This window comes from Oryza sativa, chromosome 4 (assembly GCF_034140825.1).
Source record: "Oryza sativa Japonica Group chromosome 4, ASM3414082v1".
In the NCBI taxonomy this organism is placed as follows: domain Eukaryota; kingdom Viridiplantae; phylum Streptophyta; class Magnoliopsida; order Poales; family Poaceae; genus Oryza; species Oryza sativa.
In genome coordinates this window covers 23,130,001-23,156,153 of record NC_089038.1, presented here as the reverse complement: position 1 = coordinate 23,156,153, position 26,153 = coordinate 23,130,001, and the positions used below count along the sequence as shown (strand labels likewise).

Sequence of the window (26,153 nt, the reverse complement as noted above, 5' to 3'; positions counted from 1 at the left end):
ACTATATAAGATTGGCAGGGGCCTGGGGGCTCATTCCGACGCGCCCGGGTCCCCAGCCTCGTCGTCGTTGTCGTCCGCACCGTCGTCACCGCCCTCCTCGTCGGCGTCGAGGGCGAACGCGAGCCGAGGGGTTGTACCCTCGAAGCTGTGGACGATGTGGTCGGCGGCGTCCCGGACCTACCCACGCGCGCCGTCCTCGGTTCCGGGAGGGAACTCGTCCCTCCGGGAGGGAACTCGTCCAGCGCTGCCCACGGGGAGAAGTCAGGGTCCCTGGCTTGGTAGCTTGCCAGTACAAGCTCCACCGCCCCCCGAGCAAGGTCCCTCGAGGATGACTTGATCGTCTCCTCGAGCTCCTCGGGGAGCCGCTGGAGGGTCCCGGCCATCTCTGAGAAGCGCTGGGCGAGGCCCCCCGGTTGGCGGCGTACTTCGCGGTCCGCTCGCCCCAGAGGCCCGCCTGCCGCCCGGCACGGTCTAGACGGGAGACGGCGTCCCGAAGCATGCCGGGCCCTACCTTGTTCGCCAGGCGGAGGGCCTCGACCTCCCCGGCGGACGAGTCCAGCGCGCCCTGCATCTCGGCGATGGTGTGTTCGGCGGCTGCGAGGCGGGCGACTAGGTCGCCGTGGCCCGCGGCCGCCCCGCCGCTGTGCGCTCTCGCGTCCAGCTCCTTCGCCCGCGCCTCGAGCTCAGCGGCCCGCTGATCCAGCGCGGCCCTCTCGGCGCGGGCGCCCTCCAGATTGCGGCGCGCCTGCTCCTCCTGCGCTGTCTCGCGGAGGAACAGGCTGTCCGCCAGCCGCTGCGCCGCGGCCTCGGCCTCCTTGAGAGCTCGCTCCCGCTCGGCGAGCGCATCCTCGCGGAGGCGGAGTGCGGACTCCTCTTCGGCGCAGGCGGCCTCGTGCGCCGCTAGTGTTGCCTCCCGAATAGCGACGGCGGCCTCACGATCCGCCAGGTCCCTCTCCTTCGCGCGGGCGCGTTCCTCCAGCGCCGTGGCGCGAGCCTCAAGGGCCTCTTCGCGTTTCCGGGACGCCGCCTCGATTTCAGCCGCCCGCCGTTCCCGGGCAGCGGCGGCGTCAAGGATTCCCCGGGCGGCGTCGAGCTTCTTCTCTAGCTCCGCCGCCCGGCTCCCGTATTGGAGGTGGAGGTCGTCCCGCACCTCGTCAAGCACGGCGGTGGCGATGAGGGCAGTCTCCCGCTCCTCCTCCACCTCCCGGGCGATCTCCGCCAGGTTCCTACGATGGGCCTCGAGCTCGGAGGCGTGCCGGTGGTGTGCCTTGCGGCCCGCCTCCACCATGGCCTCCACCGAGCGCCGCCCCTCCTCTACGCGCGCCCACGCCGCGTCGAGCTCCGCCCGCTCTGCCTGCAGGACCTCCATCTGGGCACTTAGCCCGTCCAGCACCGTGGTGTTCGCGGCGGCTAAGGCCTGCAGGAGGGGCTCCGCGTTCAGTGGGGCAGCGGAAGGCAGAGGGGAGAACCGCCTCGGTATGGGCGCCACGCGGCTTGGCCCGCTGATCGACGTGCCGGACCCAGGGGCGTCCCTCGAAGCTGGCTCGTCCCAAACGTCGCTCGAGGGGTCGAGCCCGAGCGGTGCGCCCGCGGCCTCGTCGTGGGTGGCCTCGGAAGTCGTCGTCGCCTCGGGCGGAGTTAGGTCGGGGGCTTGGCAGGCCGCCTAGCGTGCGCGCGCCACCTCCGCCTCCCGGACGGACTCCTCGGCCCGGCGGAGTCTGGCCTCCTCCCGAGCGGCTTCCTCAGCCTGGCGAACCCGGACGGCCTCCTGAGCAGCTTCCTCGGCTTCCCGGAGGCGGTCTGCGGCTTCTTGCCGGTCAGCCTCCCGCCTCCGGGCCTCCGCGGTCGCCGTCTCCTCGGCCTCGGACCGGCCGGACTTGGAATGGCGGGAGGGGCGTGACGGGATCTCGCTAAGGCAGAAGAAAAACCAGAGGACAAAAAGAAACGGGTGAGTGAAAACTCGTCTTGGGAGATGGGAGAATGAACACGGCCGCGGTGGGCGCAGAGACGAACCTGCGGGGAGGTCGGCTAAATGACCACCGCGGGGGCGAGATGAGGTTCCCCCGGCATGGCTCGGTCCCCCCCATTTTGCGGAGCCGCTTCTTTTTTCGCTCCCCCTCGGGCTGCGGCGTCGGCACGGCACCCTCCGGGCGCTTGCTGCTGGCACGCACTGCCCCGCCCCCTCGGGGAGGAGATGGGGGAGGCGTGCCCTCCTGCTTCCTCTTCCCCCGGGCGTCGGCAGGGCGGCTGCCCCCCGGGCCCCCGTCGCGGGGCCCAGAAGCGTGACCCCCTCCCGGGGTAGATTGTTTTCCCCTGCGGCTCCCGCCCGCGCCATCGTGGCCTCGAGGAGCCCGCTCCTCCGATGCCCCGACCGCCTGCATGATGGTCAGGATGTTGGCACGATCTGGATCGCTGCAGAGGGGGAGGACTCCTTGGGGGATGAGGGATGCCTCCACGGAGCTGAGATTCAGCACCCGTTGGACCACCATCTTGAAGTCCTCAGGGGCCCAGTCCCATCTGCCCCCCTGGTGGGTCCTCATGTAATCCTCGGACCCAGTGTACTCCCAGGCGCCCCGGGCGCGCCGCTGGAGCGGCGCAATCCGGCGACGAAGGTAGTCGCCGTACACCATGGCCCCCGTGAGCCCCTGGGATCGCAGACCCGCCAGGCGGTCAAGAACGGCGTCGTAGCCGTCTCCCAGATCTACCGGTGCCCGCCAGTTGGAGGCCTGCGCCGGGGGCTGGCTCGGAAGTCGGAGGCGCGCTTCGTCAGCGAGGGTGGTGTAGCACCAGTCGCTCTTCCAGTCGTCCCATTTCTTGCGGAGGACGCAGGGAATGTAGCGGCTCAGCACCGGCCCCCGCGGCTGAAAGTATGTCACATCCTGATTTTTGTTTCAGGATTTATAAATTATTTAATAAATTATTAATAGAATTTATATTAAATGTTCATTAATTTACAAGTGAAGTTAAATGTGGGAAATAAAATTTCTTAAATATAAAGCATGGATGGATTTAATTTTTATTAAATTCTCCATGGTTAATTATACTCTCTGGAATTTTCTCGGATTTTTCGGAGCTCAATTATTAATTTTTATCTTACAAAGAGCAGTTCAGCAATTATTTAAATATTAAATTAATCATTAAATGGTCTAATTATAATTTTGTTAAGTACTTTGAGTGTCCAAGTATTTTCAGGATTTTTCTTGAAATTATTTGAGCATTGGAAGTATTTTTAACAATTGAAAGATCATTTAAGTGATTATTTTAATTGGAAAAAGTTTTTAAATCCTTCCCTAAGTCGTTGGGCCGATTTTGGCCCAACTCTTTCTCTCTCCGCGCGGCCGAACCGGCCCAATCGGCCCAGCTGCAGCCGAGCCGCCCTCTTCTCTCTCTCTGTCAAAGTCTGTTTGTGGTCCCTCCTTCAATCGGGCCTAGCATAGGAAACCACACAGAAAAGTCTAGTTTGCCTCCCTGCTACAGTGTCGTCCCTAACCTCCAGCCGGCTGCCTAGCTGAGCCCGAGCCGCGCGCCGCGTCGCCTTTCCGCCTCCAAATCCGCTCCAATCCGACCCCGTTTCTTCCGGATTTTTGAGGGGTTTTGATCCTCTCATCCTCCTCTATCTTTTCCCCCAAGAATCGGAGCAAATCGTTGGGTATTTTATCCGAATTAAACTCGTTTTCGAGTTTATCTCCAAAACCGAGTTTTGATTTTCCCGGATCGATTTCTTGCGGGAGGAGTCCGATCTCTTCAATCCAAGGCTATAAATAGGACCCCCTAGTCCTCCTCTTTCATTTGCCCCCTCTCCCGTCCTCTCCCGTGACCCGTAGAGCCGTCGCCACCGTGCAAGCCGCCGCCGCCGTCGCTTCTTCGTCGCCGGCCGTCATCCGTCGTCGTTCGTCGCGTTGGTGAGTACCATCGGGTTCGTCTCGTCGTCCTCTACGTGTACATGCCCTCCTTTTCCGCAGCCGGCCGCTCTATCTCCGGCGAGGTCGCCATCTTGGTTCGGCCATGGGTGATGTCAGCATGACGTCATCGGTTTATCTTTTTCCCGTAGATTAAATCTTCGGAAAATCATAACTAAATAACCGTAGATCCGTTTCAGGTGGTTCAAGTTGCTAAATTTTTCTAAAATAAAGATCTACATATTAAAATTATCCATAAGTTGAATTAAATTTATTTAATTCTTTTTAAATGGGCTTTAATTAGATTTAATCTTGTAAAATTCATAATAAATTCATTTGAAGTCAGAATGAGGCCGTTCAAGTCTCATAATTCATCTAAAATTATGATCTACATGTTTGTTTATTTTTTATATACTGTTTATTTGGTTTTTATTAGTCTTTTTCTTCGTTTTGCGTGTTAGCTTGTCGTTTCCGTCGTTGCGAAGGTTCGTGAGTGCGTCGGAAGTGATCAAGAAGATTAATTGAAGACCGATTATTGCAAGGCAAGTCACACAGATCCTAAACACAATCCTTTGAGCATGTTGATCCTATATTTAAATTCTCTATTTGTTTCAACTGTGCATTTATTTTCGAATGTCATCGGGTGGTGTGAACCTATTCCTTTGTTATGGCCAATTTGCATTGAATGCCCTATTCCTTGATACCTTGGGGTAATAAAATTGATTAGCTTGAACCTTATGTATTGGTTTGGTTCAGCTAAATGTTATGTATATATATAATTGCTTAGCAATGCTTAGAAACATTAGCTCACTAATGGGATGAATCATATATACTACATTATTATTTAAGGTTATATTTAATGGTAGCTCACGATGGTTAATCGTGTTATGATAATTAATTGGTAATTAAAATATGATTAATGGTGGGTTGTGAGCACATGGTTTTGAAGGTCGTGCTCATGGCAATTAAGGACCGGTTCGCGAGCTACGGTTGTGAAACATTTATCGTGCCAACCACAAGCCAGCATGGGCAACGGCTTTATCCTTTGTATAGCGTGATTCATTATAGTGCGCCAGACTGAGAAGTGGCGAGAAGTCCACGGGGGTCGCTGGGGAGTTCATGCCTTGTTTATAAAGGGGTGACTATGATCCGGGAACGGTGCACTGTTTTGAGTTGTGTTGTGCAAAGGGTATTGTCACGATTTCCCCCTTTGCAATGCCGTGGTGGTATTTCGGGGCATGGCAACATGTGTGGAATCGTGTCTTGTGGGTACAGTGGTACACCTCTGGCCAGAGTAAAACTATTCGAATAGCCGTGCCCGCGGTTATGGGCGAGTTGAGCAATGTTTTTCGTGATTAGTCTCACACCTCTCACAATAATTATTGATGATTAACTGGTAATAATTTGCTTAGCTCCTGGTTTGGAGTTAGATCTGTTCAGCCGGGTATGGTTGTTCAGGATGGTTGGGCCTGTACAGCATGGGTGTGCTGTTCAGTGTTGATTAAAATTTCTGATTAATTACTCTACTGTTTTACTACTCTTAACTCTTTGCTAAATGCTGCTTTCGCAAATGAGCCTATATTATGCCATCCTTTGGTATCCTTGTGCACTTGCATACTTGCTGTGTGGCTTGTTGAGTATGTCATATGCTCATTCTTGCAATAATCAATCAACCTCAGTTGAAGAAAAGGATCCAGAAGGAGAAGACGTTTGGCTTATACCCCAGTTGAGCTGCCTGTGGGAGTGGAGCCGGAGCTTCGCTAGATTTTATTTTTCCGCTGCAGTTTTCTTCATGGTGAGGACTAAGTGCCTCTTAAGTAAGTATTTATCGTTTTAGTTAATTTGATGAATCTGAATATTAAATTGTCAGTTTATGTACCTCGGCTGATTCCTGGACGAGGATTTTATGCACAAATAAGTTCGGAAATTATTAGTGAATTTCCGGGCGTGACAAAGTAGCAGCCACCAACTACCGACGGCGGCATCACCGGCTGTACGGTGAAGAACCACCGGAACAGCCGAAGAGATGGGCGCACCCCGATAAACATCTCGCACAGGTGCGCGAAGATGGCCAACGTCATTACCGCGTTGGGGGTGAGGTGCGCCATCTGGAGATCATAAAACTCCAGAACATCCATGAAGAAAGAAGAGAATGGCGGGACCAGCCCTGCCATTGCGAAAGAGAGGAAGAAGACGGACCGCCCCGGGTAGTGTGGCGCCGGGCGTCCCTCGCCCAGCTCGACCACCTCCCGGCCGGTGGCAGATTCCGGCATGAATCGGCGCGGCAGCCCGGCCTGCCTCTCGCTCACGATGCGGGAAGGCGGCAGCACGCTACCGTCGAGCGGTGCGGAGCCCTGTGCCATGACGCCGGCGGAGGAGGAGCTTGAGAGCGAGCAAGTGCGGCGAGGGTAGGGCACAAGAAACGAAGAGTTAGAGCGCAAGTGGCGAAGGCAAGGGGAATAGTGGCGAGAGGAAGGAAGTGAATCTCTTCCTCGACGTCTTTATACCCTTGCCAACGCTATGCCCGACTCCTCGTTTCCCGCGCCCACTATCTCGCCCCCTCGTTTCTCGCGCCCACACCTCCACTAATCCCGCTCGCCCGTTTGCGGCGCACGAGGCGGATGTGCAGCCGTGGCAGCCGAGATGGGACAGATCGTGCACGCGTTAACCGCGCTCGCCAACCAAGAAAAACGCCATCATCACGTCTCCAGGTGAAACGAACCGGCTCGTCCCGATTCGCGCGCTGCTCGAGTAATGTAGCGGTCGCGAAGAGGCCACTCATTATTGTCAGTCGGTTTTCCCTTACCGATGTGCACGATTTGCGATCGCTGGCTTTCTGCCCGCTTGTAGAGACCGGCCCCACCTGTCACCAGACCTAAGGAGTGGCGTTACGCCCGAGCGCTTCCCTCGAGGGGGGCGATCGCCCTGGCATAACGCTGGGGGCTACTGTCGGTGACAAGGGACCGGGAGTATCGTGACTAAAGGCTTGGGCGGCCGCGCTCACCCACGTGCCTTGACCCCCTGGGGGGGTCGGGCCCGAGGGTGATGTGGCCACCCCTCCCTCTGTCTCCCCGAGGGGTCGGGCCACTCCCGTTTCGGCCCCGAGGGTTGGGGCGCCCCGACCCCCTGTGGTGTTGGCACCACGTGTGTGAGTTAGGTGAGCACAGCAGGGCTCACCTAACCGCGTTTATTGCGGGTTGGACGAGCGCGCCACGCCGCATTTAATGCAGTGCAGCGCGCTCACTTATCCGGTCCGTGACCGGTCGCAGTATGTGACCGGTCACAGACCGGTCAGATCGCGGGTTAGGTGGCAACAGGCGGCCTGTCACGCGCCTCGCCCCGTCCCATCGGAATGATGAGAGCCTCCAGGCACTCGTCCCTAGCCGGAGCCGGCGTGTTAACTCCTGGAGTTGACACGCCAATCCCGGCCAGATACATCCCAGGCTTCATCGCAACCATTGCAAGGAAGTCATTGTATGAAGAAAGACAGACGTGAGGCATGCTAATCTGACACGTGGAGGACAAGAATGACCGGTCTGTGACTGGTCTGACGCCGGTCACGTCATCGGCAGACAAAACGTGCCCCCACGTTGCATCTGCTTCCGGCAAAGTGGAGGTAGATATGACCCATCCCATCGGAGGGTCATTCGGACGGCGGCCATTGCAAATCTCCACCCATTAATGAAGGAATGACAGGGTGATCCCCTGTGTCAGTCGAGTGATGGCGCTGGGCCTCACTCAAGAACAAGCTGTGATTTAGTTTCCAGGTGAAGAAGCAAGCCAAGTTTGGGTCAAAATAGGGAGGGTCCCCACTTAAAAGAAGAGTAGGTAGAAGTGGTGCATGTGGTATCCCCTTGAGATATAAAAGGAGGACCTTGCCCACCAAAGAGAGTGGGGGGGAAGAAGATCAAAATCCAGAACGAGAACTAGGAGAGGAGGAAAAAGAGGAAGGAGGGTTCTAGAGCCTGAACTCTCTTCCTCTCCAGCTTCTCTCTTGCTCTCCGGCTCTCTGTAATTCCTTCACACACAAATCCACCAGAACACAGGAGTAGGGTATTACGCTTCTCAGCAGCCCGAACCTGTATACATTGCCCGTGTCTTGTGCATTTGCTCTCTCGCGAACGTTCCACAGATCGAGGGTGAAGAAACTCACTCAGCGCCCCCGGCCGAACCGGCAAAGGGGGGCCTACGCGGTCTCCCGGTGAGGAGCCCCACGCTCCGTCAAGATAAATTAGTAGCATTTGGTACAGAATTAAACATAGAGGTAATACTTTGTTCTCCCCCTGAATAAGTGATTGGCAGTAGAGAGGAGGGTAAGAGGGATATCTCATTGCGGAGGTGTGCTTCAGCATTGCAGTGTAGTTGAGCAAAGGGAAACACATTTTCATCAAATGTGACATCTCGAGAGATGTAAACACGGCCAGTAGGCACATCAAGGCACTTGAAGCCTTAGTGAAGGTGGCTATAGCCAAGGAACACACATTGTGTGGACCGGAATTGCATCTTATGTTTATTATAGGGGCGAAGATTAGGCCAACATGCACATCCGAACACCCGAAGAAAGGAGTAATTAGGCGGCTGATGAAACAATCGTTCCAAGGGGGTTTCAAAGTTGATTACTTTGCTAGGAGTGCGATTAATGAGGTAGGATGCTGTATAAAAAGCTTCATCCCAAAATTTTAAGGGCATAGATGCATGAGCTAAAAGAGCAAGGCCGACCTCAACAATATGGCGATGTTTTTGTTCAGCAGAGCCGTTCTGTTGATGTGCATGAGGACAAGAAACATAGTGCGAGATGCCTATTTTAGTAAAAAAAAAAGAATGGAGTTTCTGATATTCTCCACCCCAGTCAGTTTGCATAGCAATTATTTTATAACCAAGGAGCCTCTCAACAAGAGCTTGAAACTCATGGAACTTTTGAAAAACATCATATTTGTGTTTAAGGGAATATATCCAAGTAAATTTGCTGAAATCATCAATAAAACTAACATAGAATTTATTTCCTCCAACAGAACTAGGAGGTGGAGCCCAAACATCTGAAAAAATAAGTTTCAAAGGATGAGAGGACACACTAACAGACTTAGAATATGGTAATTGATGGCTTTTAGCCTTTTGACAAGCATCACAAATCGACTCACTAGGAGACTTTGATTGACATGGCAATTTATTCTTGCTAACTACCCTTGACACAATAGGAGTAGATGGATGACCGAGACGACTGTGCCATCTTGCAAAAGACGGCGCAACACTGTAGACATGCTTGGAGGTTCCAGGAGAGAGAGGATAGAGCCCCTTGCGGCATCGCCCTTTAAGAATTATGTCCTTCGTTGCAAGATCCTTAACCAAAAAATACTTAGAGTAAATCTCAAGAAAAGCATAATTATCTTCGGCAAGACGAGATGCTGAAACTAAGTTTTTGGTGGCTTGTGGAACATGAAGGACATTTTTAAGATGCAATGTACGAGGGGTATGAACTAAAGCATGACCAATATGTTTAATTCGCATACCTGCACCATTTGCGGTGTGGATCTATTCAGGCCCCTTGTATTTCTCCCGGACTGCAAGCTTGTCAAGTTCACTCGTGATGTGATTGGTTGCTCCGGAGTCAATGTACCAATTTGTGTCAATGGCGTAGGAGGAAGCTTGGGCAGCAGCAGCTACATGTCTGTCATCCGGCACATAGTTTTCATCAAAACGGTGCCAACACTCAGCCGCGACATGCCCCCGCTTATAGCAGACTTGGCATATCGGCCGAGGGTCTGTGCGTTGCTGCTGCTGTCCGCGGCCGCGCGGCATATTGCCACGGCCACGGCCACCATTGTTGGCTGGCGGTGCACTACGACCACGCCCAGAGCCGCCGCTGCCACCACCATTGCCGCCGCTGCGTGGGATAAACCCACCGCGGCCGCGACTCGCTGCATGGGCAGCAGCGATCCCTTCCTGTTTGAGCTGAAGTCTGTTCTCAAAATTTAACAGCTGAGAGTATACTTCCATAACAGAGATTGGTTCAGATTTCATGCCGATTGCAGAAACAACAGAATCATAATCACCATCTAGGCCGTTCAGAATATAAGCAATCAAATCTTCCTCATCTAGAGGCTTTCCCGTTGCAGCTATGTCATCAGAGAGCACCTTCATCTTCCCAAAATATTCAGTAATGGACATGGCACCTTTTAGGGTTGTCTGGAGAGCGAGGCGGTTGTTGAGGGAGCGCGTGCGCGTCTGGGAGCAGAACAGCTTCCCAATCGCACGCCATGCCTGTGCCGCCGTCCTTGAATCAGCGACTTGGTTGAGGATCTCTCGTGATAGAGAGGAGAAGATGTAGCCGAGGAGCTGTTGATCTGCAGCATACCATTCTTCATACACCGGATTTGGGACCTTCTTCACCGTCTTGTCCGCCTGCTCTTGATTGACTTTGGTGCTTGGGGCCGCGGTCTTGCCGTCGATGTGCCCCACAAGGCGTGCGCCGCGGATGGCCGCGAGCATCTGTGCCGCCCAGACTGCATGGTTTAGTTTGGTCAGCTTCTCCATGATGGTGAAGCCGCAGACTGGATTGGAGGAGGTGGAAGAAGATGAGCTAGCCATGCTAGGAAGGCTCTGATACCATGAAAAGAAACTAATCTAGGTTAACGTCGTTGATACGACGATCCGTGTTAATTAGCGCACTCAAACGTGCGGGAGTAATACATATAGCTGTGTGCACAGGTAGAGGAAAACCGAATCCCTATTTACATGTAACAACAACAACCTTATCTCTATCTAGTTCGGTTTTTCTCTTATCCTGTTTATACGTGATTATATTATCTCTAACATTGGGACTTTACTTGCGCTAGTTTTAAAAACTGAGGGATGCATTACGGTTTAGGGACGAATTTTAGATTCGTCGACAAATTAAGGGATGTGAAGTGAACTTATTCCTTTGTAGCCACCACCAAAGTATTTATTGGGCTTGTGCATCTATGTCATGGAGGTTTCTTTTTTTTGTTGAAAAAACTCCACTTTGACTTCCTTAAAGTAGACCGAATCTAATATGTACCCCTCAACCAGGAAACCGGATAGAACGACTCTCCGAACTATTGAAACCAGTACAATTTAACTCCCCAGTGGTTTTGGAGGACGGTTTTGCTGACGTGGCACTGATGTGGCTGTGTTGACCTAGTCTTACTCCCATGTGGCGCTTATGTGGCATTAGAATTAAGAAAATATTTGTGGGATCCATCTGTCATTCACACACACAAAAATATAGTGTAGGACCCACTAACATGTGGGGCCTACATGTCATCCCCTCTCTCTCTCTCCAAGTCTTCTTTATGTCGACGGTCCAGAGCGGCAGCCCGAGCCCTGCGCCAACGCCGGCGCCGCGGTGGAGGATGCGAACAAACACTGGGCGCCGCACGGCGCGGTGCTGACGGCGTTCGTCGTCGGGATCAACTTGCTCATGGTCCTCCTCGTGTTCTTCTACTTCTGGCGGTTCTTCTCCGGTAAGCGTGGGCCACCGTCGTCGTCGTCCATGGCCGGCGGCGCCGATGACGAGGAGGCGTCGTCGTCGGACACGTCGCATCTAGTCAATCACTGGCCGGACTCGAGCCGTGCCATCCATGGCCATTTTCACTCGATCGGGTGGTTGTTGGTTCGGTTTTTTTTTTTTTTTACCGGTCAATGGGGGCGCGGAGCTTCTTGACGAAGCGCTCGTTGTCCTCCTCGGCGACGTGGAACACGCGCTCCACGAAGGCCTGACGCTGCGCGAGCTCCAGCGTGGCACGTCCACCTCCCAGTGCGCGTACCACCTGCGGCCGCGGGCCCCGACGCCGCTGTTCGCGTCGACCTGGCGCGCCTCCTCCCGCGGTGCGGCCACCGGTTCCACGTTCCACGCCGACTGCGTCGGCGCGTGGCTGCGTCTCCACTCCACCTGGCCGCTTTGCCGCGCCACCGCGCTCCCCCTCGCCGCCTCCACCGCCACCGCCTTCCCGTTCCCGCTGGTGTCGCCGAGCCCGAGCCCGACGTCGGAGGCGGAGTACACGCCTACACGGACACGAGCAGTGACGAGTGACGACGCGATGTCATCCTCTTGCTGTCAGCACCCCGCCGGCCACTCCCGCAGCCGCCGCCACGACGCCCTCGGAGAGGCCGCTGGCGACATGTCCGACGACGACGCCTCCTCGTCATCGGGGCCGCCGGCCATGGACGACGACGACGGTGGCCCACGCTTACCGGAGAAGAACCGCCAGAAGTAGAAGAACACGAGGAGGACCATGAGCAAGTTGATCCCGACGACGAACGCCGTCAGCACCGCGCCGCGCGGCGCCCAGTGTTTGCTCGCATCCTCCATCGCCGGCGCCGGCGTCGGCGCAGGGCTCGGGCTGCCACTGGACCGTCGACATAAAGAAAAGTTGGAGAGAGAGGATGTCATGTGGGCCCCATGAATTATGTGTGTGTGAATGAGAGACGGGTCTCACAAATATTTTTTAATTCTAATACAACATAAGCACCACATGGGACTAAGACCAGGTCAACACCGCCACGTTAGCAAAACCGTCCTCTAAAACCGTTGGGGAGTCAAATTGCACTGGTTTCTATAGTTCAGAGAGTCGTTCTATCCGGTTTTCTGGTTGAAGGGTACAAATTAGATTCGGTATATTTTTAAGGGAGTCAAAGTGGACTTTTTCCTTTAACATGTACTATCTGTACTGGGCAAGGCTCCAGAGTGGAGGCCTCAGCCCACCAGAGCTTTCAGAAAACAAAACTAGAAAAAAAAAGACTACCTATTAAAGTTTTGAATCTTACATAATTTTTAACCAATAGATATAGCCTGTTTTAAATTAAATAAAAAAAATAAGCATGTCAAATACGTAAAACTAGAGAAAAAATTGTTAAAAAAATTCTAATTGTAGTGAAATGCACTATAACTAAGTATAAGTGTTATGTAACTGAGTGTAATGGATATATACAAGAACACAAATCATGATGGAAGATTCTATGGATAAAAAAGTGAAAGATATAAGCTCAAAAATCCGTCGCAAGTGAAATAACAAATCACAAAAGAAGGGATGTCCAAAATTTTCTGAGTTCAAAGACAAGCAAAAGGAAGTAAAAATGCACACCTGAAATATGAATCAAAATTAAAATAAACGATTCGTAGTTTAAAATCTAAGTAAGAGAAACGTCAAGTTCAAAGATATTGAGTTTGACAGTTGGACCTTAAGACAAAAATTGAATATTTGGCATGCATCTTTGCTAAAATTGGTGGACATGAACATGAGTGCGATGGTTAAGGATTTTAACTTTAACCCCACCGAAGTGGGTGCACAGCGCATCACCTAGCCACCGATCGATACATAGTTCATTTTCTTCATGCTCAAAATTATTTTGCTAGTAATTTGTAAGTCTTGCCACGTTATTCATCCTGAGTTTCTGATACCTACCGTAGTGACACACAACTTCAGTCATGTAGAGTATGAATGTACTATGAAGATGATGTCATGTGCTACACCTGTTTGACTTGTTACAAGGTCACTAGCCTGTCCAACTAATATTCTGCACTGAACTTATATTGATCGAGAGAGACAGGAAAAAATCTCTCGAAGTTAAATATGGGGAAGAAAAGGAACTCCCCTACTCTGATAACAAAAACTGCTCAAATGCAGTGTGTATGATACTGTATGATGGATGCGTTCACCACTGTCTGACGGACACGTGTGTTCTACAGCAGCTGGAAGAACATTCAACGCTTGCGGGGCCTCGATCGTTATCAAATGGAGGCATGGGCTACCCAACCTCACACATGCCGATCGGTCGATCGCGTCATGTACATGAAGGAGTACATCGCGTCGCATCACCGGGGCTTTTCGCAGTTTTGTATCTTGCGAGCACTGGGCCACAACGAAATTTGGAGTATCTGTCGATTGAACAGTCCGTACTACATCCGCTTCAAAATATACTCCATCCATCCAGAATATAACAAGTTTTAGAGTTTGGATACGGTTATTAAGAAAATAGGTAAAAGTGAGTAGTGTAGGATTGTGATTGAATGAGTAGTGAAGTTATGTAGGAAAAATGAATGGTGGAGAGTTGTCATTGGTTGGTAAGAGAAATTTGGTGGAGAAATTGTTATATTTTGGAACAAATCATAAGGGCTGAAATTGTTATATTTTGAGACGGATGGAGTAGCTAACTATTTCTAGCACAGTACATTATCTCAAAATGAAACTATTTCTCCACCTACCTTATCCCAACCAATCACAACCATTTTTCAATTATTCTCATCTAATTTTTAATATCCGTGTCAATATTGAAAATGTCTATATATTTTGGGACGTAGGAGTAGCAGGTGGCTTCATCGAGCAACCTCCTCCATGTGATCAATTTGGCACGTGAAATGTGCACTGTGGATTAGAAAATCCAGTCTACGTCCTGACGGCGATGGTGTTTCGTACAGTTTTTATATGCAGCAAACCACAGCGATGGACTGCTCGAGTGATCAGCAGGCGAGCTGCAGTTAGAGAAGAGCAAGCTCGCCGCCGCCGACGTCTCGCCGGCGTGTTCGTGGAGCAGGGCCGAACCGACGGAGTGAGCCGCTACGGTGAGTGACAGTTACTTGTTCTGTTGTTCATGTGTTTCTGTCTGCAATTAAGTGAGCGAACTGGATGTGCTTGATGCCCCCTGGTGGTGGTGTTGGCCGAAGTTACTCCGCAAACGTTGTTGGAGTAGGTAGATACAGAAGCAGAGTATGTATTTTCTGAATCGATAGAATTCGTGCGCCTGAATTTTTCTGAGTAGGCTAGATTGTGGAGTTTGGTGATGGAAGCGGGGCCTAGTACTCGGTTCAGAGTTTCTCAGAGCTTCCCCGCAAATATAGCTCTATCTTGTGTGCTTTTTTTCACTGAAGACTGAACAATATCTTGTCAGGAAATGAAAACAGAGGAATACTCAGTAAACGATCGAATTGTCAGGATTAAGAATTTAGATAGAAGAGATCTGGTGTTAAGTGAATTCTGAGTTTAATAGTAACTGTTTTCCTGGGCCATTATTGATGGCCACAGCACTTCAGCTCAGATCATGTCAGGTAAGGTATGGTGTCATGGCGAGATTAGTGAACTTTCTTTAACGAATGAGACAAGTGAACTTTCTTGCTAGATGCCACATACTACTGAGATAGATGTGGTCATCCTTTTCTTAATGCTACCAAGTACATCTTGTTTGATTAGGTAGGGGCATTTGATACAGATCTCACCAGAGCAAATTGAGCCAACCAACCACACAAGCACCTTATCACTGTCCAATCACCAGTATCTTAACACTGAATCTATTGGAAACGATAACTTGTTAAAAGTAGGCTATCTTTTTGGATAAAAAAGCAGTGGATTCATTTTAGCACTTGCGTTTTGGATATATTCGTCGGCACAAACTATATCCATTGCACAAATGACTTGTGATACCTTGCAAATTGCCTTCTCGGCCTTCACGGACATCCTGTAGCGCTTCGGCGCTGCAACTGGGCTCGTCACCAATTTTCAGAAATCCCAAATGGCGGCCATCAGATGCGGCGGCATCGAGTTGAATGAGGTTCTTGAGGGCGTCCCTGTGGTGAGGGTAAATTTCCCCATCAAGTACTTGGGCCTCCCCCTAGCTCTGGGAAGACTGCGGAAGGTGGACTTGCAACCTGTCTTTGACAAAATTTTCGGAAGGGTAGCAAGCTGGAGAGTAAAAAACATGGCAGCGGCTGGAAGAACTATGCTCGTAAAATCTGTGCTAACGGCGCAACTAATCTACCTTCTGACCGCTCTGAAAATCACATAGGAATCCCTCGAGCAGCTAGACAAGCAGCGGCGCCGCTTCCTCTGGGCAGGCACGGGTGATATTACCGGAGGGAAATGCAAGGTCAATTTGACAAAGACGTGCATGCCGACCAGCCAAGGAGGATTGGGGGTCCTAAATCTGGACAAATTCACGAGGGCCTTGAGGTTGAGATGGCTGTGGCATGAATGGAAGGACCAGACCAAACCTTGGGTGGGGCTGGAGACGCCATGTGATGAAATAGATAGGAACCTCTTCGCCGCCTCAACAAACATAACAATAGGGGACGGAAACACGGTGCGATTTTGGGAGTCCGCGTGGATTGGTGGGCGAAGACCCAAAGACCTCATGCCGCTTGTCTATACGATCTCAAAAAACAGAGGAAAATCCCTTCGGCAAGGAAAGGAGGACGACGCCTGGGTGCAAGATTTGAAGCTTGATTCACAATCATCTATCACAGTCGATCTCGTCGAACAGCTAGTCGCACTGTGGGAAGCGGTCCGAAATGTGCACTTAGACGTTGGAGAACCGGATCAGATTACTTGGAAGTTCACAAACAACGGGCACTACACGGCCTCCTCGGCTTACCATGCACAGTGCTGCGGGGTGCCGAGCACAAACTTCAATTCCTTGATTTGGAAAGCCTGGGCGCCGGGGAAATGCAAATTTCATGCTTGGCTCATCATTCAGAATAGAGTCTGGACTTCAGACCGGCTTGCGACCAGGGGATGGCAGAACAATGGTTGTTGCCCTCTTTGCCGCCGCGAGACTGAGACGGCATTGCACCTCGTTGCCACTTGTAGATACACCAAGAGGATCTGGCACCTCATCTCTGCATGGGTGGGCTATCAGCAGATGGACCCAACGGAATGGGAGGAAGCCTAGTCAGTCAAACAGTGGCGGGAGAACATTGTAAACACGCCTAGTGTCCTGAAAAAAGGACTTCGATCGCTCATGTTGTTAGTCGTCTAGGAAATTTGGAAAGAGAGGAATCGGCGGATTTTTGATCACAAAGAGGTGGCAACGAACTTCCTACTAATGAAAATCAAAGAGGAGGCGAGCCTTTGGGCTTTAGCAGGAGCTAAGCGGTTGCGTGAGTTAATCCCGCACTCTGTATAGTGTACAGCTATAGTGGTTCTCCGTTTTCCTCTTACCCCTAAGGATTTGTATTTTCTCCTGCTCTATTCAATGAAAAGGCAATCTAGTGCTGTTTTCCGTTAAAAAAAAAAAAGATGCGTTCGTGATTTCTTCTGCAAAGGAGTCTGCAACAACATACTCAAACGTTGGAAGGCCAACATGGTGAGAGAGATGCATCGCTTGTACAGGGTGCTCGCACACGTGGCGTCCAGGTCAGCGGGCATCGCGCGCACGAGCTGCCACGTCACCCACGCGATGGGGCGTGCGCCTCTCGTGCTGATTGGCCGCGCCGTTCCCATTATTGGTGGGGCGATCCCAATTATTGCCATCAACTATGGAATTCTCGTCGCGTGCTGGATGCTGCACATGTTTGATGTTGTCCAGGTTTGTTGCTCTCACACATTATGAATGAACGCGAATCTCTCGGTGTTAATGGAAGACTTTGGAGTCGAATTTTGGATTACTGCATGCATGATTGCATATCATATCTACCTGTTTCCTTTTCTCTGTTGAAATGATCAATGAACGTATCGATTTGATTTATGTTCATGAAGACAAACTGAAAAAAGTGTACAATTTGGCAGAGTAAATTGATTTGCCGTGCCATGGCACTCCACTTCTCCTGGCGTAGCACGTCGCCGTTCTTGGATACTGTCTGCTCTTCCGTATACGATCTCTACAACTCCAGTGCGATTCACAGGGCTAGTTGCGGTGAACAGCTCGTCGTCAACGGCACGAACTGCGACCTCGGCGACTACTGGCAGCATTCTCCGACGCCGGATTTCCTCGACAGCGACCGGATTTACGCCGTCCTGGTGCTGGGGTGCGTTTGCAGCAGCGGCGGTTGTGGACGTGGGGAGGCCCATGCGAAGCAGGGGCATGACGTCTCCGGGGAAAAGCGGCCGAGTCGGCGGGACGGCCTCGGCCGCTCGTTCTGGTGGATCATGGTGGCGAGGAAGTACGAGTGGTGCGTAACGTACGCCGTGGTGGTGGCGACGCTGCAGCTGTTCCTGCGCCTGACCGGGGCCAACGTCACCACGCTTTTCCTGCCCATGCTGTCCCAGGCGACAGGCTGCGGCAAGGCGGCGCTGGCCGGACACGCCGTGCTGGTGCTGGCGAACGCCGGCGGCGTCCTCGGGTCGGCGCTCGCCGCGAGGACGTACGGCCGCGAGGTCATGTGCGTCATCGGCGGCGTGCTCATCGTGTTCTGCCAGGTGAACTAGCTACTGGAGTATCTGTGTACGTGTCCTTATATTACGACGTGTTCGACTAAGGCGTTATATGCACGTTGCTGTACCGCCACCAGGTGGTGATCCCGGTGGCCATGGAGATGCACGGGGGAGGCGGCGCGTACGCGGCGGCGGCGGCGACGTTCTTCGTGGCGTGCGCGGCGTCGGGCGGGTGCGGGTGGTCGTGGGGGGCGCTGTTCTGGGCCGTGCCGGGGGAGGGTGTCCGGTCGGCGGGGGACGCGGTGGGCGCGGCGCTCGGGTTCGCGCTGGGATTCGCGCAGACGCACTGCTTCCTGCTGATGCTGCGCCAGCTCAAGCACGCGGCGCTCGCCTACTACGCCGTCTGGATCTGGTCGTGACACGCACGCCTCGTCCGCATCATCGGCCGTCGCGCGCGTGCGGCCCGTCGCCATCGTCGGCCCCCGATCGACCCGCGGCTATAGATGGCCATAAGGCCCGGGGCCCGACGGCCCGGCCCAAGGCACGACAAATTGGCCCGGCCCAGGCACGGCACGGCCCGACTGGGGTCGTGCCCGTGCCGGCCCGGCCCAACAACCGGGCCGTGCTTGGGCCGCTCCCTCGGCACGGTGGGCCGGCACGGCCCGGCACGAAAGAGGTCGGCACGGTGGGCCGGCACGGCCCGGCACGGTCCAACGGCAGGCACGGCCCGACCGAGGCCTGTTATGCCGGGTGGGTATAAATACCCCAAACCGCATCAAACCGACAAACCCTAACCCTAGCCACATCAGTCTGGAGTCTCGACCGATCCGCCGCTCGCCCGCTCCGCCTCCACCTCCAGGCTCCGACCCCTCAGCCCTCCACGCCTCCATCCCTCTTCGTCGGCGTCTCCGATGGATGCCTCGCCGGATCTAGCACCGAGGGTCAGCGGGCTCCCGCTGGGGGCTTGAGGGTCGTCTCTTCTCTATCCTTTTCTTTCATCTCTTTGGCTGATCTGTGACCGTGAGCTCTTCGTCTCCGCCTCTCCGGTCACCGGATCGACGGTCGCATTGTCGATTTCCTCTCCATTCTGTACTTTTTTTTGCAACCCTCATCGTTTCTCTTCGTCAGATACTCAGATCCACTCATCCACCCCCCAAATCTAGTCTCTCCTCTTGTCTTCTCGTAGATCTGTGGATCTCTATCATCAACGGCAACTCCGGTGCTCCGGATGCGCAGGTACAAGCTTTTTTTTTAGTTTATTTTCTCTATTCGATCAGATCCGTAACTACTCTGAGTGCATCTGAGTTGTTTGCCTATCTTGACAGTGACACTGTCAACCAATACGATGATGACTTCAATATCCTTAACTGGTGGCATGAGCACAACCACACCTATCCTATTCTTTCCATATTAGCTAGGGATGTTTTGACTGTTCCTGTTTCTACTATATCATCGGAATCTGCTTTTAGCTTAACTGGCAGGATCATCGAGGAGCGACGACGGCGTCTAGCTCCTGACATGGTGCAAGCTTTGGCACTAATCAAAGATTGGGAGCAAGCAGATGCAAAGATGCAACATACCATGGAGAATTTAGAGCTTATAAACTCTTTTGACAATTTGTTTCTTGATGAAGTAACCACTGCCATTGGGACTGGATGATTGTATTGGACTTGGACTTTATTATGAATATTTGATTAATGCTGTGGGCTGCACTCTTTTTTCCTTTCTAGGGTTTTCTCACGAGGTGTGAGTTTTTACCTAGAAAGGTTTTTAACGAGGCAGCCATTGCACTACACAGCTACTTTATTCATTGAAATACTCGTGTCAAGTTTTTGGGTGAAAGTTTATGATTTTGGGTAATTTTTGACTTAGTGAAACTTTTGAATCTTAGAACTGTGATTTCTGTGAATTGTCCATGTCATCTGTGATCTAAGTCAAGTTTTTTGGGTGAAAGTTTGGGTGAAAATTTGTGATTTTGGGTAATTTGACTTGGTGAAATTTTTGAATCTACAACTGTGAGTCTGTGATTTTTGAAACTCTTCTGTGAATTGTCCATGTCATCTGTGATCTAAGTCAAGTTTTTTGGGTGAAAGTTTGGGTGAAAATTTGTGATTTTGGGTAATTTGACTTGGTGAAATTTTTGAATCTACAACTGTGAGTCTGTGATTTTTGAAACTCTTCTGTGAATTGTCCATGTGATATGTGATCTTAGTCAAGTGATCTATGAATTTTTGTCAATGTGATCTGTGAATCTTTGATCTGTGATCTGTGAATTTTTGTAAAGGTGATATGTGAATCTAGAACTGTGAATTCAACTAAGGCATGTTCAAATTTGAATTTGTCAACTAAGTTGTGTAAGTTGTGTTATTTGAATTTGTTAACCAAGGCATGTTCAAATTTATATTTGTCAACTAAGTTGTGTAATTTAAATTTGTTAACTAAGGCATGTTCAAATTTGAATTTGTCAAGTAAGTTGTGAAATTTGAATTTGTTAACTAAGGCATGTTTAAATTTAAATTTTGCATGTTCAATCCATTGATCCATTGAATTTGTCAATCCACTGAATTACTGGTCCACTGATCCACTGGTCCTAAGCCGTGCCTGGGCTAGCCCAGGCCCAATGGGCTGATCGTGCCTTCGTGTCGGCCCGGCACGACCCGATTGCTACTGGGCCGTGCCTGGGCCTGACGTGCGGCCCATGGGCAGACACGGCACGGCACGAAATTCCAATCGGGCCGTGCCGGCCCGATCGCTCTCGGGCCGTGCCTATCCGTGCCTGGGCCGGGCCGTGCCGGGCGGGCCTTATGGCCATCTATACCCGCGGCCAGAGCCTCCTCGATCGAGCGGCGGATGCGGTGCATGCACAGACAGGCAGAATCACTGCCCAACGGCACTAGCTGTGTTGTACGTTGCATGCAGCTGTGGTCTTTCTCGCCGTCGATAAAGACGCCAAGACGGTGGCTGGATCAATCACGGTGGCACTCGGATTTTCTTTTTCCACGAACTGCGGCAAAAAGCATGTGTGCGCCCCTATCTATCCACGAGAACCCATACAGTCTGTGTGGTGTACGTGTGCGCGAGCCGGTGGACAGTGGACTTGGCCTGGATCACGGATACGTGCATAATTGCATCTGTATCTGTTAGTAACTAGTAAGTCTTTTTTTCCCATTTTTCTTGGTGTGGATACCGTGTAGTGTAGACAACTATACACTACACACGCTGTACATTTGATGGACCGATTTAAATCACTATAATTAAACAGCCATGTCTTGTGTTCAAAAACAGTGGTGTGATGACTTTTAGCGTGGGCGATGTGAGCCAACAACAACCGAAATCTCGGAAAGTTTCGATTCGTCTGCAGATGCTCTCATCACAAAGGCTGCCGCTCCGAAGTCTGACCGACTGAACCTTAAAAAAGAGAGATGTGCTGCTGATGAGGGAAGAAATTCCCGGGGTCCCCCTGGCCCCTCCTCTACCGCTAGTACACAGCACCCGATTTGCTCCGCCGGGAAAACGAAACACCAGAGATACGCTGCTGCTGCCTTTATGCCGTCTCCTAAAATTAGCCATCGTGCAGCAGTGCGCGGCACAGATGCTGTCCGCCTGTCACGCTCGCGAGCCGGATTCGCGAGATCGCCGAGATGGGCAGATGGCCCCCCCGCGAATGCATCGCCCGTCGTCGTGCCGAACGGCGCAGGCAAATCGACGGGTCGAGTGACAGGAACGCACGGACGCAGGCACGACGACACGCACGCACTCCGTTGTTCGGTTGACCCCAGCGGCCACACCGGGCGAAGGGAGAAGGAGGGATCTTTTATTTAGCCGCCGGCGTGCCCTTTTCCACGGCGGAATGATGGAGTGTCGCGGCCCGTCCACAGACGCCGGGTGGAAATGTGTGGATTCGAGCGGCGGCGGAGCTGATAATCCAGCGGGCGCGACGAGGTTGCGGCACCACTGGGTTGGGGGGCAGAGCCATGTGTGCATGCATGGGGATGGCCGGGTGGACGCGACACGACTCCACGCGCGCACACTTGTCACTCGACACTCCACCAAGCAGCTAGGCAGCTAGCAGCACTGACCACATTGGGAATCCTTCTTGTCCAGGAACCGTATCAAGGAGCGCGCACTGGCAGATGATATCGTCAGAGAAACGGATAATCCCTACTTGCGGTATCTGTTGTGACATAATATGGGCAGCTGTTCTTTCTTGATACGACGGTTGGAAATCATCCAAGGGAAAAAGCGTCGCGGCAGTAGCTCCTCTGCTTTTGCTCCTGCTTGGGAAGCTTCAAATTCTAGTAAGAAACTAGAAATTGAATGAGATCTGAACAATTTTTAGGAGCTGGATATTTTAAAAGAAACTATAGCTACCAGAAACTTTCTAAACATGACCAATATTAATTAATATTGCTTGTCTGAGAAAGATAGGGTATGTTGGTTTGATAGCTAGAGTCAGCCTTGCCAAACCTTATGCACATCATATTTTATTATCTAGTGCTTGATTCATTATTAACTATGACATGTCACACTTATTACTACTCAGTCCCACAAATTATACACTCAATTTAGTGCCAAACTTTATCACACAATATATACTCGGAACTCATATATTCTCTTTGTGTTCTTAAATGCTAATCACAAGAGCTTTCTATCAGTATTCAGTGGTGCAAAACCTGGGCTCTTTTCTAAAATAGCTCATAAAAACCATAACTAATTTGGAAAGAGCAATGTTCAGCAATAGCAGAATTAGCTTCCTTTAGCGTTTAAAGTTCAAACAGTTTGGCCAGAATCATGACAGTGAGATTAAGACGGATAAGAACCAGTAACACTCACTCACAAGGAGTTTCCAGCAGGGCCTGATAAGGTGGTGTATCAACCTGAATCCGGGAAAGCCTCCGAGCTTTCGTTTTCTGAAGGTGCGACCTGCGCGACCGAGAAAAGGAAACCCATTTCCACCCTGCGTTATGCGGGCTGGCCAGTAGAATCTGCATTGAAAACCTAACACGCCACAGTTTCTAGCATGCCTCAATGTCAATGGCGCGTGCTGTTTTTATTTTATCTCACCCTTTTCAGCAGAAAATGACATTATAATCCGATTTATCCAACATGGAGAATTGGAGCGGTACAAGCAGCAACTACTACCAGTGGTGCTCCCAATGATGCCCGTGTTTGTGCACAGCTCCGCCTCTGGTAATCGTCAGCTGACAAGCGTCACATAGGAGATGCGCTCTAGTGCTCTACTTCTGCTAGCTCTTTCCTCTGATGAAGTTTTTGTGCTGAACCCACTTGATAAACACCACATGCAAAGATTGCAATATCTTCTTCATGGGAGCAAGTACGGGCTGTACGAAGCCCTGTGTGATGACTCATATTGCTCTACTAGACACTAGTGACCTTTAATTCCACATTCGTGTTTGTGTTTTTTAAGTAATGGATATGGTGCACATTATAATATATAGAGCCTATTCAAAATAATTGATCATAGCAAGTTACTCTCCCTCCAAAAATATAATGGATTTTGGCTACTTCTCTAAGCACATAACCAAAATCAGGGTGTTACTAACTGGCGTGCGCGCGCCAGCTGTCCCCCGGCTCACAAAGCCTATCGGCCTTTTTTTTCTCTTTTATTCACGATTTTTTCTTTTGTTTTTTTGCATTTTTTTCCTTTTTTCTCATTATTTTTTTAATCTTTAGCACACTTATTTTTTAAAAAATGTTTTGAGTTGAAAGTTTTTAAATCTTAACTTAAAAATTTTTAAATCTGATTTGAAAGTATTTAAATCTTGAGTTGAAAGTTTTCGAATTTGAGTTGAAAGTTTTCAAATCTCGAGTCGAAAGTTTTCGAATCGAAGTCGAAAGTTTTTAAATCTGAGTCAAAAGTTTTCATATTTTTTTCAAATCTTAACTTAAAAATTTTCAAATTTGTACTTGAAAGTTTTCAAATCTCGAGTTGAAAGTTTTTGAATCTCGAGTTGAAAATTTTTAAATCTAAGTTGAAAGTTTTCAAATATGAGTTGAAATTTTTCATTCGAATTTGAAAGTTTTCAAGTCGGAGTTGAAAGTTTTCAAATATAGGTTGAAAGTTTACACATATATGGAAAAAATCTGCCTATTGGATCGTGTGGGCCGGCGCGTACGCGCCAATTAGGATTCCTCCCAAAATCACTTAAGGGCATGTTTTGAATAGAGGAAATAACACACATCAATAAAACATATGAAAATAAACACACATAAATGTAAGTTAAAACAAAGAATTGAAAAGCGAAGGCAAGATTAATATTTAGACATTTAGAACACAATATTTTTAAGAAAGATAACATCTACGCTAACGCCCTATAATTATGTTTAGATTATAGTTTGAACTAAAATCCACCTAAAAATTATCTTTTCCAAAACTTCTCTCTCCTTATCCTACGCGACATGAGTAAGCTCATTGCGGATGGTGGTTCAAGCAAGATCAGTGGTGGGGGAGGAGTAGGCGGGGACTTGACGGTGTCGCGGAGGATAACCCATAGTAGGACTTAGGAGGCCGCGGATGAGGTTGAGAATCTCAGGCGGGTACCTACGGTTTGCCTATGCGCGTGACAAATAGCTCTTGGCCTAACATCGGGTAGAACCGGTGGATGTGTTGTTGCCTACAGCTACTGCGTGCCAGACCCTCCTGACCCACAACAACCTCGACTTTATCCTCCCCTTTCCTCAGCACCATCATGCTCCCTAGCAGGCTCCATATCCTCGCTCTTTCTATGCTCTTGCATAATAGCACGAACGTACCATGTGAAATTGGTCGATCGGACCATCCTCAAGTATTTCTGATATTTATATCTTATTTTATTGGAGGATTATCCTCTATAATTATTATAGAGGCTATGATTTGTACCATCAGCGTTTTAATACGCAATGGTTTTTACACTATAAGATTAATATTATAGCAACTCACACACAAAGTGTCACCCTATTCGTGGATAATGGAGATCAGGGCTAATGTCCCTCGTGAATGCGGATCGTACGTGTAATTTGTGGCAATCCTTTGAACTTGGCGCATGGTCACTGCTCAACGTGCGTGTGATGAAGCAAACACCAAACAGTGAAGCATGTGCGCAACCAAAGATCAAACTGAGAGAGTGAGCCGTGGCGAACAATTCAGGACCGGGACACACTACCGCCACTCGTGTCGCCGCCTCGTACGCCCGGACACAAAAAGAGAGATAGCACGATTGATGCTGATCATAAGCTAGCTAGCTAGTGCTTCCTCTGTTTCACAGTGTAAATCATTTTAGCATTTTTCACATTCTTATTTATGTGAATGAATCTAGATAAATATTATCTAGATTCATTCACATCAATATGAATGTGGGAAATGCTAGAATGACTTATATTATGAAATTGAGGGAGAGGGAGTAGTCGTAGTAGTACAAGATTAGCTTAGCACGGGGTTAACTAGAGAGCACGATAGCCCGGTGAACTAATGGAGCCTGCACCATCGAGCATTTGCATTCTAGCCAGAGATACACGGATTGGGGATAGGCTCAAAGGAAAAAAAGGGACGTTTCCAACGACCATGAGGAACCATGAACTTTAAATTCCTTTGCTTGGGATTCCTAGTAGATAGATCAAATCAAGTACTAGCGGACAGGGTATCTTTGGGAGATATTGACAGCCAAAGTGCCAAACGGCGCGTGCGCTCTCTGCGGGCAGAAAAGAGAACCAACGAGTTTTTGTAGTTCTCAAAAAAAAAAAAAACGAGTTTTTGTAGTTCTCAAAAAAAAAAAAAGGGTAGAAGAAGCTCTTATCGATGGATGGGTGATCTATTATTTTGCCGGATACCCAGTCAACAGAACGCGAGTGGTGTCCAGGGTCCAGGGTTATTGGCCTTGTCGAGCCGGTTCCCATGGAGAAACTGCTCGGTAAACCGGACAAGCCTTGAAAAATTCAAATTAATCTTCTGATCAAATTTATTGAATTTCGTTGGTAACTAAGCGGTAGTCATCGATTATTGTCAAAACTCAAAACCCCATCCTGAGCAGTAGTCGGTGATTATATATTAGTCGCGTTTCGATACCTCTTGTGATGACCTGTTATCAGCGTCATCTTGCCAAACGAAGGAGAAAAGAGTGATTTTACTGTTTTTAAGTACTCCCCCGTTCCAAAATAT

At 50.3% G+C, this 26,153-nt stretch overlaps 1 protein-coding gene and 1 non-coding gene across 2 annotated transcripts; one reads left to right on the top strand and one right to left on the bottom strand.

Annotated features, from left to right (window-relative positions):
* Positions 1-3,462: 3,462 nt before the first annotated feature.
* Positions 3,463-19,814, top strand: LOC107280814 (sugar transport protein MST1-like). The gene is made up of 6 exons (XM_015781372.3): positions 3,463-3,902; positions 4,361-4,441; positions 5,579-5,694; positions 14,218-14,478; positions 17,414-18,043; positions 18,136-19,814. Exons 5-6 carry the CDS (start codon positions 17,435-17,437, stop codon positions 18,415-18,417), a joined length of 891 nt encoding a protein of 296 aa, XP_015636858.1. The 5' UTR covers positions 3,463-3,902; positions 4,361-4,441; positions 5,579-5,694; positions 14,218-14,478; positions 17,414-17,434; the 3' UTR covers positions 18,418-19,814.
* LOC112938882 (small nucleolar RNA Z247) lies at positions 9,860-9,998 on the bottom strand. Its single transcript, XR_003242201.1, has one exon. It is a non-coding gene; the product is annotated as a small nucleolar RNA Z247 (small nucleolar RNA).
* Positions 19,815-26,153: the final 6,339 nt, after the last annotated feature.